Raw genomic sequence first — 14,767 nt, forward strand, 5'->3', positions numbered from 1 at the left:
TTTGAAAACTACATCAAAAACGTAAAATATATAATAATAATGGCGCTCTTGAGGTTGGGTTCCAAGCCTGAAGCATTTCATCGTGAAGGTCACTCTTGGTGAACTTTCGTTTCCTTCTCTTTTACATTGCCATTTTTTTTTTGTAAAAGAAAAATTTTATGTTCCTTTTTCGAATATGTTATAACAAGAATGTTTATACGATTCTTAGGCTTATATCTCTAGTTTCATGAGCTTCTAAGCTTCAAAAACGGCGGATTGGATTATCAAAACGTGTGATTTCTTGTTGTTCTTTATATGAAGGTTCTTCCCTTCTTCTTTTTTTCAGGATATGTACATCTGGACTTTCTAGTGATGTTGACATTTACATCGGAGAAACGTCTTTCCATCTCCACAAGGTGTGTTACTGCATCTATATTTCGTCTTGGAAATGGTTGTTTTTCGAATTGAGTTGATTCGATTCGATTCGTTTTGAATATCGATTACAGTTTCCGTTGCTCTCGAGAAGTGGGATGCTAAGGAAGCTTATTGAAGAATGTTGTACAGGTGATGGAGCGAGTTTTAGTTTGAGGCTTGATGATTTACCCGGTGGAGCCAAAGCTTTCGAGCTTATATCAAAGTTTTGCTATGGCGTTAAGATCGAACTCACTGCACACAACATCGTTAGCGTTCGATGTGCAGCAGAGTACCTCGAGATGACTGATGATAACGGAGATGAGAATCTCGTTCTGCAAACGGAGTCTTTCCTCGAGGTAGTGCTTGGTACTTGGGTGGATTCGATTCGAGCTCTTGAAGCATGTGAAGAAGTTATGCCATATGCTGAAGACCTTCACATTGTGTTGAGGTGCATCGATTCGTTGGCAATGAAGGCTTGTGAGGATCCGAGTCTATACGGCTGGCCTTTGGCGGGACGCGAGAGCAAGCAAAGTCCGGAAAATAATGGCTTATGGAACGGAATATCGACCCCGACCAAGACGAAAACTACGGGCGATAATTGGTGGTTCGAAGACGTAACGTTCCTTAGTCTACCGATATACAAGAGACTGATTTTAGCTATTGAATCAAGGGGCATGGGTCCTGAGAGCATTGCTGCATCAGTGGCACACTATGCTAGGAGGTATCTTCCCTTGGTGAATCGACAATCGAGCTTTGATGATGCAAATCAGGGGACAAATATTTCGAAACCTTCCGAAGCCGATCAAAGGGTTCTCCTGGAAGAGATTGTAGGGTTAATTCCTAACAAGAAGGGAGTCACGTCATCCAAGTTTCTCATTAGACTGCTTCGTACGGCTATGGTACTGCATGCAAGTCCTTCATGCCGAGAAAATTTGGAGAAGAGGGTCGGAGCACAGTTGGATCAAGCTTCACTTGTCGACTTGCTCATACCGAATATGAGTTATTCCGAGACTCTTTACGATATAAACTGCGTTCAGAGAATTCTTGATCATTTCCTGTTGGTAGAGCAGGCTTCAGCTATCGCCACTCCGGCTAACATAGTCGAGGAGGAGCAATTAATGAACGGATCCGATTCATTAGGGCCAATGACAATGGTGGCCCGTCTGATAGACGAATTTTTAGCAGAAGTAGCGCAGGATGTTAATTTCAAGCTTCCCAAGTTCGAGGCACTTGCTGCTAGCATCCCGGATTATGCAAGACCACTTGATGATGGCCTCTATCATGCAATTGATATATACTTGAAGGTAGTGTTGTCTCCCACGGCTGATTTCAATGTTGTAAATTCTTAAGGGTACGAGACCCTGATTTGTTTTAGGTAATCCGCAATTTGCAGGCACATCCATGGATTACAGATGGTGAAAGGGAGCAACTATGTAGATTGATGAACTGTGAAAAGCTCTCAATCGAAGCCAGCACACATGCAGCTCAGAATGAGAGGCTACCACTTCGAGTAATCGTCCAAGTACTCTTCTTCGAACAACTACGACTACGAACATCTATTTCTGGATGGTTCTTTGTCTCTGATAATCTTGAAAACTCAGCAAAACCTAATGGAAACTTAGGACTCAAGGAAGATGAGTCTCGTCCTACCATAGGCTCTGTAGAACATCATGCGTCTAATGGTGAGGATGATGTGAAGTATCGTGTTTCTGAGCTCGAAAAGGATTGTTCGAGTATGAAAGAGGAGATCCGGAAGCTGGTGAAGGCCAAGAGAAGTTGGAAGAACTTCACTAGAAGGTTAGGATTTAATAAGTCACAATTTTGTTGTTCGAAAAGATCGAAGCCTTCCGATCTTAGAGCAACCCCATCATCGGTAAACAGACAACAAAACTATGAAAATATTGAGGTGGTACCTGGAACTTTGAAGGTCAATTAATAGAAAAATATGTTTTATTTTCTGGCATTTGTATCATGATACCTTTTGATTTTATATAAATACAACAAAATCTTGATTCTTTTCAGAATTTTACATAAGTACTTCTATGTAATATCGACCATCAGAATAATTGAATCGAGAAAATGAAGGGACTGTTATCAAGCAAGTATAGGAAGAAATTCATTGATGAAAACTTGGTATGTCATAAATGGGGAAAACAATCTCAAATAAAGCATTTTGATGTCAGGATGTTCCGATCTCGAAAGAATAGCCAGGAACTGCAGAAGGGGAGCAGTTTACAAGAGAACAAAGATGAAATAAATACATAAGCTGCAGGAACAATTCTTTGTTCCTTTATCATGAAAGAATCGGTAATCATTTTTCGAAATGTTCTAGCAAGGTGGAAGGTCCTTTGGTGGTGGTATGATAGACTCTTCGGGTGATTTCCCATTCTCAACAACAAAGGCCATCTTTAGACCCCACATTGTATGCAGCTCTAGGTGACAATGCATAAACCAAACACCTGCAGATATAATCCAAAAAACCATAGTTAAATAAGCTGGTATCGATTTTCGATAGGGTCATTTCTGTGGAAATTTACCTGGATTATCAGCTCGGAATCTAATAGCTGTCCATCCTCCAGTTGGCACTCCAACTGTATTTCTCTCAGGAGGATCTACGAGGTTGAACTTCGCAGGGTCTTTGGAAGAATCGAAGTTCCCCACGCCACTTCCGACAACGAAAAAATTGAAACCATGAAGATGGAATGGATGTGACTCTACTGTGAGGAGGTTTGTGTCCTGTAATACCACCTCAATTGTGGAATTGAAAACCACCTTACTGAGCCTTGTTCCTAATGAAGTGCCGAGATTCGCTGTAAGTGGTGCACCAGTGTAGTTAAAAGGAACCGTAGGTCGGTCAGGGAAGTCAGTTTTGAATAATCCTTTGATGTTGAAATAATGAGCCTTCAGAAGACCAACATTTGGCATCACAAAGGTAATGTTGTTCAATGAAGCTGTGAGTTGTGTACCATTTTGACAAGTTGAACATGGGTTTGCCCCCAGACCAATTGTGTAAAATAGATGGCGGTCGACTTTAAGTGGGACGTTTGCAGGAAATTGTGGGGTGTTTAGGCTTTTAAGTCTATTGTTATAGCTCGAGGCGACATTGGTGTTGTTTGGCGCAGGTAATTTGGGCATGGATGGGAGGACTGTGTTTGGGATGCCTTTGTAATGTAGGATGCCTGTAACAGTTTTGTTATCAACAGGAACCGGTGCATCCATGAAAGGCCTGGCTGCCATGAAGTATCGACTTGGAGGCTGATCGGCTTTGATTAGAACATTGGTCGTTTGACCCGGAGCGATCAAGATAACTCTGGTTGTGAAGGGCTTGGTGTAGACTGCATCAATCTCTACAACAGTCATGTTATGACCGGCGATTGAGAAAAACAGTTCATCATTGAGTGCAGCATTGATAATCCGCAGCAGATAAGTTTTTCCTGCGTCAACCTCCATTGAAAACGTATCTAGAATTGAAACAAATCACATTGCTTAACATTAGTATATTTCTTGAAGATGAACATTTCTTAAAAACTGTTTTCTTTCTCTGGTCTAAAGCATGAAGCTGCAACTTACGTTTCGAAGAACATGGGAAGAGCGGCCCTGCTTTCCCATTAATCGTATGAGCGTCAGATGTTGGTGGTGGCAACCCCAACTTATTGGCTCCATTAACGAGTGTTTCAACGTCCGAATTCCACCATTCCCCTGCATATAAGACTTGTTAGATACCCCATTTCTCCAAATCAAAAAACTTGGAAATATTAGTGACTTTAACCAATTACAAACCTAGGATTATCTTAGTTTCTCTATTTGGTTGAGGGAATGGAAACATTGTTCCTTCTTTCGGCATAATGACAATGGCGCCGTAAACCGTAGCTCGTAGCCACAAAATATGCGCATGCCACCACAATGTTCCTCGTTGTCCCGTGACAGTAAAGTCATAGATGTAGCTATGTCCTGTCTTGATAGGGCATTGTGTTATGTATGCAGGTCCGTCGGCCCAACCATTGCGAAACTGCTTTAAGCCATGCCTGCACATGCACAAAAATAATAAGTTGATTCAACCATTTCCACATATATACACGTATTGTGCATAAAGATATGTATGTAAATGACATACCAATGAATGGAAATGTTATATTGTGCATAGTTTTTAACATTGACGAGAACTCGGTCGCCTTCTCGAGCATAAATGGTCGGTCCCGGGAACCTTTCGTTCACCGTGACAATCGGTTTCGCATGGCAAAGCCGGCTCACATTCTTGACTCGAATCTGAACCCAGAAGAACAAAGAAAGCAGTATAAAGAGTTATATAAAGCCCTTAACCATTCATTAAAAAATAAAATCATTCCAAATTAAAAAAAAAAGTAAACACCGACATCAAACTGATACTTCCTCACAGCAGCTTCGGCTGGAAAACTCAGAAAGCAAACAAAGAAGAAAATGCAGAGAAAAAATGACCCAAAGCAACTATCAAGCTGCATTGCCATTTTTCAAATGCTTGTGTGTTGGACTTGGAAGAAAAAAACATTGATAATTATAGTGTTGGAAATTGTTGGTAGTTCAGTGTTTTTATTTGATTGTGTAAACAAAGGAAATACAAGAGCTACACAAGCCTTGGAAGCAAGTGCTGAAGAAGTTGAGATATCCATGTATTGTCTGTTAACTATATGTATAAAAAGAATTACGTGGTTAACAGATAGGCCTACTCGTAGCTCACCAAAAGATTTTGCTTTGCCTTAACATATTGATTGCTTGGCTGCTGGTTTTGCCTACCGGAGGTTAAGACGGTGGAGATGGTGGGTGATGGATAGCGACCCGCCGTTGTGAGATCAAATTAGCTTTAAGATGGTTATCCCTGATAGATTAAAATGGCTGGCTGTTAATTCATTTAGACGATTGATTTGGTTTTCAAATTTTCATTGGGCTTTTAATTCTGGGACTTTAATTGGATGAAAAAATAACTTTAATTTACATTATTTCATAAAATTTCAAAGTTTTTAATTTTTTTTTTAAATTTCATTATTTTTAAAAGTACTTACTTTAATACAAAATTAAAAATAATTATAAATTAAATAATAAATCGTGATTAATTTAAATAACCTTAACTTTTTTATTTTTGAATTATAAATCTTCCTTAATATAGTGCAAACGGATTTTCATTTTTTTTTCTCAACAACAACAACAACAAAACCCAATTCTCATATGTATGGAGTAAGGGGGAGGTAGGGTAGTAGGCTGCCCCCAACGCCAGGTTGAGAGTAGCTTCCGTGGAAGACCTCCGGCAGTCAGAAAATTTAAAATATAGATAAAATTCAATGCATATTTAAATAAATACATAAATACATAGCTAAACAGTATTCATATGCAGTCATTAAAATCATATGTGCGTCTTTAACGGGAATTAATCTCTGCATAATAATCCCTGCGAAAGAATCTCTGCATATAGACAGAAACATAAGACCCGGCTAAATTTAAAAGAGGAAACATGAGGAGAATGATACACAGAAGTTAACGATAGCAAGCCCAGTTCTAATCCTTCATAAATACCAATAACAGAAACGTATAAAAAGTAGAAGTCATGGAAAATACTACAAAGACATTAAAAGAAGACAAAGATGATACACCCTATAAATGTGACCTACACTACTCGACTACCCTAGTCTTTAGCCTCCATATTTTCCTATCAGAGGTCATGTCTTCGGTAAGGGCTAAATCCCTCAAATCAGATCTCAAGTAGTCTTCCCACTTCTGCCTTGGTCGTCATTTCCTTCTGGCACCGTCGACTGTAATCGACTCTACCCTCCTGACCGCATCCGACGGTAGTCGCCTAAGGACATGCCCAAACCACCGTAGTCTTCCCTACCTCAATTTTTCGGAAACAGACACCACCCCCAAGGACATCCTAATCGCAGAGTTTGTCGTCATATCCCACAGAGTCCTACCACATGTCCATCGAAGCATTCTCATTTCTGCGGCCCCAATCCTCCTTACGTGATCCTTCTTGGTTGCCCAACATTCTGATCCATACAACAGCGCTGGTCTTATTGCCATTCTATAAAACTTTTCCTTAAGTTTTAGAGGCACCTTATTGTCACACAGAACTCCAGTAGCGGCCCTCCACTTTAGCCATCCCGCCTTTATACGGTGTGTAACGTCATCATCTACACCCCCATCTTTATGTATCATAGACCCTAGGTACTTGAAACAATCCTTTGAGGGGAGAACGTATCCTTCTATGCATACTTCTACATCTTCATCGTTTTGGTTCCCATTGAAGTTTGAATATAAATACTCTGTCTTTTCAATATTGATCCTTAAACCTTTTTCTTCCAAAGCAGTCTTCCAGGTAGCCAGTCTACTATTCAACTCAGCTTTTGTTTCAGCAACTAGGACAATGTCGACAGCGAAAAGCATACACCATGGTACACCGTCTGGTGTCGCACAGTAGATGTCGTCCATAATCAAGGCGAAGATGTAAGGGCTAAGAGCCGACCCCTGGTGGAGTCCGATTTCCACCGGAAATGCCTCGGTGTCGCCAACTGTAGTCCTGACGTAAGTAGTAGATCTACAGTACATATCACGAATCGCCCGGATATAAGCAGTTGGGATCCGTCTCGTTTCCAAAGTCTTCCAGATCGTATCGCGGGGAACACTATCATAAGCCTTCTCAAGGTCAATGAACGCCATGTGAAGATCTCTAGACTTTTCTCTATATTTCTCCATAAGCCGTCGAAGTAGAGGATATATTTCCCTATATTTCTCAACCATAATGTATAATTAGGGATGATAATTTTGCCTGTCCTGATTCGATCGAGGTCATTTTTTTAAATAGAGGATTTAGATGAGTTTATTATAAATTTTTGGATAAGTTACATGTTTAGTACTTAAACTATCAGTTTTGATCTGTTTTAGCATCTAAACTTTTAATTTTTTAAAGTCATACCTAATGTTTAGTCTTTATTTTGTTTTAGTACCTCGCCGTTAAAAATTTAATGGGTGATTTGCAAGTGACACCTTTTTTTATGGCTAAATTACATCATTCATTGCTAAACTATCTTCTCACTCCTATTTTGGTCCAAGTTTAATTTTTTTTAATTTAATTACTTAAAAATTACTCCTAATTTAATCACTCTAACTTTCAAATTTATTTTTTATTTTTAATTATATCTTAATAAAATAATAATAAAAAATATCATGTCACAAAAATTATTAATAAAATAAATTAGAATGATTAAAATAAGAGTAATTTGAAAGTTGAGTCATTAAATTGAAATTTTTTAAACTTTAGTACCAAAATAGGAGCGAGAAGATAACTGAGAGATGAATGATGTAATTTACCCATAAAAAGGCGTTGTCGAAACAAAAGCCAAACCTTAAGTATGGTTTTGAAAAAATTGAAAGTTTAGGTAGTAAAACGAATCAAAACTAATAATTTAGTACTAAACCTATAATTTATCCTAAATTTTTTAGTCTTCTTCCGTCCCATCATTGTATATTTACTAAAATATTTTTAATTTTATAATTATTGTTTGGCTTAATACAAAAATAAGTGTTTAATCTATATCTCAAAATATAATTTGGTTCCTAAAGAATTTTTTACTAAAAATATGTGTCTAACGTTTCCAACGTTACACTTTTAAGTACCTAGACCGTAACAAACATTAAATTTAACTGTTATTTGACACGTGTCACGAATATAAAATTTCAAAAATCGTTTTATTTAAAAAATTAATATTATAAGAAAAAATCAAAAAAAATCCCCAAATTTTACATTTTCATCGTCAGTTGGTCACCATCGATCCGTGGTCATCACCGTTAACACCTTTAAAACATCTCGCCGCCACTACCACTACCAAAAACTAGTCCCCACCCACCTTGAAACTACGTCGATCGTCGTGAAAAACATCGCGAAGGATCGTCGGATTTTTAGGTTTTTCGTTTATGTTTTTCGACGATTTTGACGACTACAGTTGTTTGTATGTTACACGACCTCCACCTTTGTGTTCCTCATCATGCTCCGAACAAAACCCGACCGACGATAACCGTTTGTAGTTGGAGAGGGAGGACAATGGGGAAGAGATTTGATTTTTTTTTTATAAAAATAATAATTTTATAATTTAAAAAATTAAAAAATATAACTAGTAAGCATTTAAAAGTGTAACGAATAAAACATTAAACATATATTTTTAACAAAAAAAAATCTCTAAACACAAAATAGGTATAATTTAGATACTTATTAATAATATTTTTATATATGAAATATTTTATTAAGAAAAAATATATTAATAATACTTTTTAACACGTGAACATAAAATTATTATAAAATAATAATAATTTAAATATTTGTTTTGATAAAAAAAATAGAGAAAATAACTTCAGTGACCCCAAATGCCTTATAATATACGATTTTAACCAACTTTTTTTTGGATTTGCAAAAATAACCAACAAATTCGCAACGCGAACTCCTATTTCGCAACACAGTTTCCAAATTCTCAACTCTAACATGGAAATTTTCGCAACGTGAATTTTATTTTCGCAATGCTAATTACCGATATAGGTAAACAAAACTATTTGCAACGCGAATTTCGTTTTCGCAAATCGAATTTACCAATTTCGCAACTCAATTACCCATATTAGTAAACACGCTAGAAAAAATCCGGTCAAAAATCCGAATTCGCCAATTTGAAAACTGAGTTGCGAATTTGGCAAATTCGTGTTGCGAAATGTAAAATCTCGCCTCTTAAAGAAAAAATCATTTCAACAGTTTGTTTGTTTGGTTAAAGTTAAACGAACGAACGAACATGAACATAGCCTCATTCGTGTTTGTTCAATTCATTTACAGGCGTAGGTTTAGCTGAGTGATTCACAACGCGAATTTCGTTTTCGCAACGCTAATTACCGATATAGGTAAACACAACTATTCGCAACGCGAATCTCGTTTTCGTAATGCGAATTTCGCAAATCAAATTCGCTAATTTCGCAACTCAATTACCGATATAGGTAAACACGGTAGAAAAAATCCAGTCAAAAATCCGAATTCGCCAATTTGAAAACTGAGTTTCGAATTTGACAAATTCACATTGCGAATAATTGTGTTTACCTATATCGGTAATTAACGTTTCGAAATTCGCATTGCGAATTTGAAAACTGTGTTACGAAATAGGAATTTACGTTTTGAGATGTTAAATCGCGTTGCGAATTTGTTAGTTATTTTTGCAAATCCAAAAAAAAATTGATTAAATAGTATATTATAAAACATTTTCGGTCATTGAAGTTATTTTCTCAAAAGAATATTACAAAGAAAATTAGTAATTAAAATCAATTATTAAGTAATAAATTATTTTTTAAAGATGTTAGTATTAAAATTTGTTTCCAAACACAAAGTTAAAAATGAAAAAACTAGAAATCCTAATTTTTTTGATTGGTTTGAAACAACCATTTCTACCATAATTTTATTTTTCAATTTTTACCTATTTAGCATTGATTTTACTGTCGAAACGAACTTTTTATATGAAAGTGCTTTTCAAAAAGTCACGTCAAACATGGCCTAAGTAATGTATAATTAGGGAAGATAATTTTTCCCGACTTGATTCCTCAAAGAGGGGATTGTCAAAAAAAATTCCGACTTGATTCACAGTTAAACCCTTGTTCAAGCCTGTATGAGTAAGTAAATTCCAAGCATTCAAAAGAGTAGTTAGGGTTAACAATTCCTCAAAAAAGGGTGAATAAAGATTTTGCAATATGGAGTTGCATTACCCAAGTATACCTATGTTTTATCTACTGTCCTCTGAATAATAAAACCAGCAGTTTCAACATCAAAAGCAGCTCTAGGGACTCAAGGAGAAGCTGTAGTTACTTAGTGTCGGGTAGAAGTAGAACTGAATGTATGGTGACGTCTAACTGTTTTGCAGGTCAAAACGAGCATGATTGTTAATAACCGCACATTGGTGTGGTAGAACATAACTATTAACCAAACCTGGCAAGTCTGCAGCTGCTGAAGGATGAATATAGCATGGTTCTGAAGGAAACCCGGCTGCCACTGGAATCATCCGTCGATTACTTGCTGATCGTTGATTGAGCATCCTTCCGTGTGAATTGACATATGATGTGGGGTCAACATGGACGGCAGATTTAAGGCTCCAAGGTGTGGGGCTGCTGCTTAATGCCAACCCAGTTGCTTTGCGCACCATGGATAGCGGAACTGGAATCCAGTGCAACAGCAGGTGGTTGATGGTTAGACATTTTCACAGGTGGTGCTGCACCTAGGCTTGTCAAGGATGGCTCAATCGGTGGATCGAGCATTGGAGTAGGTTGGTCGATCAATAGACCCATGAAATTGTCTACCACTGCAAAAACAAAATGTCGTCAAACACAAGATGAAGGAAATAGCATTCCAAGAGTAACATTGTTGTGCCGAATCAAAACCCACCCTTGAAATGTAAAGAGAATATTAATAATCATTGATTTCCATCAAGCTATGAAAAAATGTCTGTAAATTATCATCAACAAGTTTCTAACAAATTATACACATACATTAACAATTCTGGTGAACTTTAAGACAACAAATCAACCAAAATGGAAGTAGTCAAACTAACAAAATGAAGTATATGGATTTAATTTAAGCAATTTAAAGTAAGATGAACAATAAATGCTTTTAAGAAAAGTGAAGGATATATGATGGCCGCTTGTTAAACACAGTTCCCCTTTTATTAGCAACGAAAATATGAAGACAGACAGATAGAGCTTGAAGATACGGCCCTTGTAGAATGCTTGCAAGAGTTGCATCTATCCTAAAATTTGCAGTATTAGAATACCTTTCCCATCACTAACAATGGAACAAAAAATGATGGTTTTGCATCCTCTGATGATGTAAGCAACAAGTACCAAACAAGTTGCATATTTCAAAAATAGAAAGTAAATAACAAGACTACCTCCGCCTTTTAGAGCATGAAAGATTACTCTCGACGACTGTCACCTTGACTTTCTTGCAAACCTCAGAATTATTGCCACTCTGTTTTCTATGGGACCCTGAACAAGATTACCAAGTTAAAGAACAGATAAAATGGTAGGCAAATTAGCATATCTAAGAAAAATAAAGATTCCTTCTCACTTGTAATGTCTATATGTAGAGGACTGAGATCATCACTACACACCAATGGAATTCAATGAGCTAACAACTACAAATATCGTATTTTCTTTTGAAAAAGGAAAATGTTACCTGACACCATATCTTTTCTAGCTCTTGATCCCAGCCATTCTCTATATCTACGAGCATCATATTTCATCCTATTAGAAGTATCAGTTTCAGGGTATTCTACCTGCTTCTTTCTAGAGTTTCCATCACGTGGTTTAACTACTTCCTGAGGACTCACCAACTCAACTTTCTCATAGCGAAATGAAATTGAAAGTTTTTCACCCATCTTTGAAACAGATAAACATGAAAAGTGACCATCCTTTCTGACCGACATAGGCTTCTCAAATCTTTTAGTGGTTCCACTACTCAAAGGGCTTGGCGAAGTCAGTTTGTTTAAAGAAATTTCAATGGTCAAACTCCTTGAGCAATTTGAATCCTTCATGGCCGAGGCCAAGGAAGTCATAGCATTGTCGTTAATAGAAGCAATTTTTGAATTGTCTGTGCCATTACCTTTGACATCGGTACCAGATAAATCACCACTACTTTCCATGACCACGACTGCAAAAATAAAATTGAACAAAATGAGATCAAAAATCAAGTTTAAAAGAACAGGGGAAAAAACAAGAAAATACAAACGGCAAGTAAAAGAGAAAGTTCTTCTTCAAGCAACCTCGTCATTGTTTGCTATCTGATTTCTCTTTTCAAGTTCTTTTATAAACTCCTCCACAACACTCAACTATCAAATTAATACCACTCTTAACCAAATCAACCTTAAATGCTATATTTCAACTTAGAAAGCTGTATTTTTTAAATACGGAATACATGCATTGCTGTTCTTTTAAATGTTCACTGAAAAACTAAAACCGAGACGTTCTAGTTCTCACTTAAACCCGATCCTAGATGGTTTAACAGCTAAATAAATGCTAATACCACAACAGAAAACGCAGATTTAAAATAAAAACGAAGTTGGAAAATTTCAGAAAGGAACTTACGGCGATTGGTATGGCTTTTCGAGCATTAACACAGGCAAATCTCACACTAAAAAGAAGTGAGAAATGATTCCCAACAGAAAATATAGAAAATTTCTTAGGTTTAATTTGGTGCCTTGCGTGAAAATGATTGAGGGTTTAAGTAAATTGTAGAGGTCTTGACAATGGCAGACGCACACACACTGTATTTTTTTTAATTTAAAATCGCACGGATACTGTACGAAAAAGGCCGGGGTGTTGTCTTTTTCGTAGAAGGAAAAAAAAAGTTATTTTGTGGTAGTCTTAAATGCTGCCACGTGTGAAAATACACGATATAATTAGACATGAAAATAAGTGTATAAATTAGATTGAAAATTGTTTTTTAGTGCATAATTTTTTTTTCATTAAGAATAGGTGTATGATGTTTGTTTCATTACACTTTTATATGCTTATAATTAAGTGATATATTATGTTTATATTTTTATTAATATTTAATTTTTTTAAAAAAATTAAAAACCCCTCGTCGCGACCTCTATTCCGCTATTGTCATCCTTTCCCTGTCCCTCCTGCTTTCTCTCCATTCATCTCACCTTCTTGTCCTCCTTATCGACAACAGACAAACGAACTCTGACGATACATAGACAAAGAATCTTCAGAATCATCAACTACGAGAGGAATCGTGGTGTTGTAATCGTCGCTTGAATCATGGGGTTCATTTGTTGGGTGTTCGGATGATCGGACGTCATCGGAATTTCGACCAATTGGCGGCAGATGTGGTGGCCAGTGGTGGTGAGGGATTGAAATTAGTATTTTTTGAGATTTTTGGGGTTTTTTATAATTTAATTTTTTTGAGGTTTTTTTTATAAAAATAATATATTTAAGTATTTTTTTAAATTTTTTTAAAATTTTATATAGTTGACATGTGTTAGATAACGACTAAATTTAACGACGGTTACGGTCTAAGCACCTAAAAATATAAGTGAGAAAAGTTAGACACTTATTTTTAACGAAAAATTATTTAAATATCAAAAATTAATTTTGAGTATAATTTAAGTGATTATTTTTATATTAATCCATATAGTTATTTGGCGGTAATTAAGCATGGCTTATGTTCAATTGTTTCTTAATCAATTATTTTCGTATATACTGCTTATGGCCATGTGACACCGTGTCCGTAAGTACAAAATAAAGGTACACTTCAGATACATATTTTGGTTTTAAGGTAGGTAGTTTTTTTAAGACAAAAGGGTAATATTATAATTGATTTTTAATCAAAATAAAACTTTTAAAAAATATTTTTTAATATAATACATTTTTATTTTTTTCAAAAGGCACTTATTTATTAAATGGATATATCACATAGAGTAAAAAAATACACTCAATTAATTGTACTTTTGGGTATTATTTTACAAGTTTAATTTCTTTATATTTTATGATTTATAATTTAATTAATTTAGAGTTTATAATTAGGACCTTTATGAAAGTATAAATTTTAATTTTTAATTTCACGAAACTGAATCACCAAAATTCAAACACAAACTGCCATTGTCGAAAATGGTTAGACAACATCTTGAAAGTAAATCAATAATTTAATCAACCCGTTTTTCATTACTATCGCATAAAATAATTATTTTATGCGATGTTTCACGAAAATAAAGGGGAAAATATGGGTAAAAAATATTTTTTAAAATTATACATATTTTATTCAATAAAAATTATAGGTGTGTAAGTAAGACGACAAGGGGTCTATATTTAAATACTTGAAAAAAATGCATATTTAACCTGTAACACTTCTTTCTCGTATATATTCTCGTATACGAGTTAGAGATGTCATATCAATCTTATAAAATTTTTGCTGTTTGAAAATTAGTAAAAATTTGTTTCTTTAAAATTTCAAACTTCATTTCTTTATTTTAAAAATGATAATTACATAAAATCATAATTTAATATTTAAATGTCAAAAATAAAATCCAATTCAAATAACATTTAGGCAATTATATACGATAACTTATCATAAATCAAAACTGTTAGAAAATTGCTTTATTTGAAAATCATTTCGATCATAAATAATTATGATTTAATAAACTATTATTTATAATTAATAGTGTCATTTTTAAAACTAAACCTCCATAACTTAAACAAAAACCATCTTAAACAGATTCGAATCAGAGCAGCTATAAAACTTTTTTTATATACATGCCACTAACAAATAAATTAACATACATGACGTCCTTACTGATTCTGGTGGTGGAACTGATTCCTTGAAAATGATGCT

General features: G+C 35.4%; 2 protein-coding genes across 2 annotated transcripts; one reads left to right on the plus strand and one right to left on the minus strand.

Annotated features, from left to right (window-relative positions):
• Positions 1 to 39: 39 nt before the first annotated feature.
• On the plus strand, positions 40 to 2,329 carry LOC120153945 (BTB/POZ domain-containing protein At5g03250-like). Its single transcript, XM_039165805.1, has 4 exons — positions 40 to 98; positions 326 to 395; positions 486 to 1,697; positions 1,787 to 2,329. Exons 1-4 carry the CDS (start codon positions 40 to 42, stop codon positions 2,327 to 2,329), a joined length of 1,884 nt encoding a protein of 627 aa, XP_039021736.1.
• Positions 2,330 to 2,546: 217 nt separating this feature from the next.
• LOC120153792 (laccase-11-like) lies at positions 2,547 to 4,933 on the minus strand. The gene is made up of 6 exons (XM_039165669.1): positions 4,767 to 4,933; positions 4,508 to 4,659; positions 4,174 to 4,418; positions 3,964 to 4,092; positions 2,931 to 3,854; positions 2,547 to 2,852 (listed from the first exon to the last, which is right to left on the minus strand). Exons 1-6 carry the CDS (start codon positions 4,875 to 4,877, stop codon positions 2,722 to 2,724), a joined length of 1,692 nt encoding a protein of 563 aa, XP_039021600.1. The 5' UTR covers positions 4,878 to 4,933; the 3' UTR covers positions 2,547 to 2,721.
• Between the last annotated feature and the right edge of the window lie 9,834 nt (positions 4,934 to 14,767).

This window comes from Hibiscus syriacus, unplaced genomic scaffold (genome assembly GCF_006381635.1).
Source record: "Hibiscus syriacus cultivar Baekdansim isolate YM2019G1 unplaced genomic scaffold, ASM638163v2 tig00111105_pilon, whole genome shotgun sequence".
Taxonomy (NCBI): Eukaryota; Viridiplantae; Streptophyta; class Magnoliopsida; order Malvales; family Malvaceae; genus Hibiscus; species Hibiscus syriacus.

What these genes read in the sequence shown, in the direction of transcription:
- LOC120153792 (XM_039165669.1), bottom strand. Translation starts at nt 4,877, where the DNA reads ATGGCAATGCAGCTTGATAGTTGCTTTGGGTCATTTTTTCTCTGCATT. An exon ending in TGAGGAAGTATCAGTTTGAT is followed by an intron (nt 4,660 to 4,766) that starts GTCGGTGTTTAC and finishes TTCTGGGTTCAG; the next exon opens with ATTCGAGTCAAGAATGTGAG. An exon ending in CTTCCCATGTTCTTCGAAAC is followed by an intron (nt 3,855 to 3,963) that starts GTAAGTTGCAGC and finishes TTTCAATTCTAG; the next exon opens with ATACGTTTTCAATGGAGGTT.
- LOC120153945 (XM_039165805.1), top strand. Translation starts at nt 40, where the DNA reads ATGGCGCTCTTGAGGTTGGGTTCCAAGCCTGAAGCATTTCATCGTGAA. An exon ending in CATCGTGAAGGTCACTCTTG is followed by an intron (nt 99 to 325) that starts GTGAACTTTCGT and finishes TCTTTTTTTCAG; the next exon opens with GATATGTACATCTGGACTTT. An exon ending in CAATTGATATATACTTGAAG is followed by an intron (nt 1,698 to 1,786) that starts GTAGTGTTGTCT and finishes CGCAATTTGCAG; the next exon opens with GCACATCCATGGATTACAGA.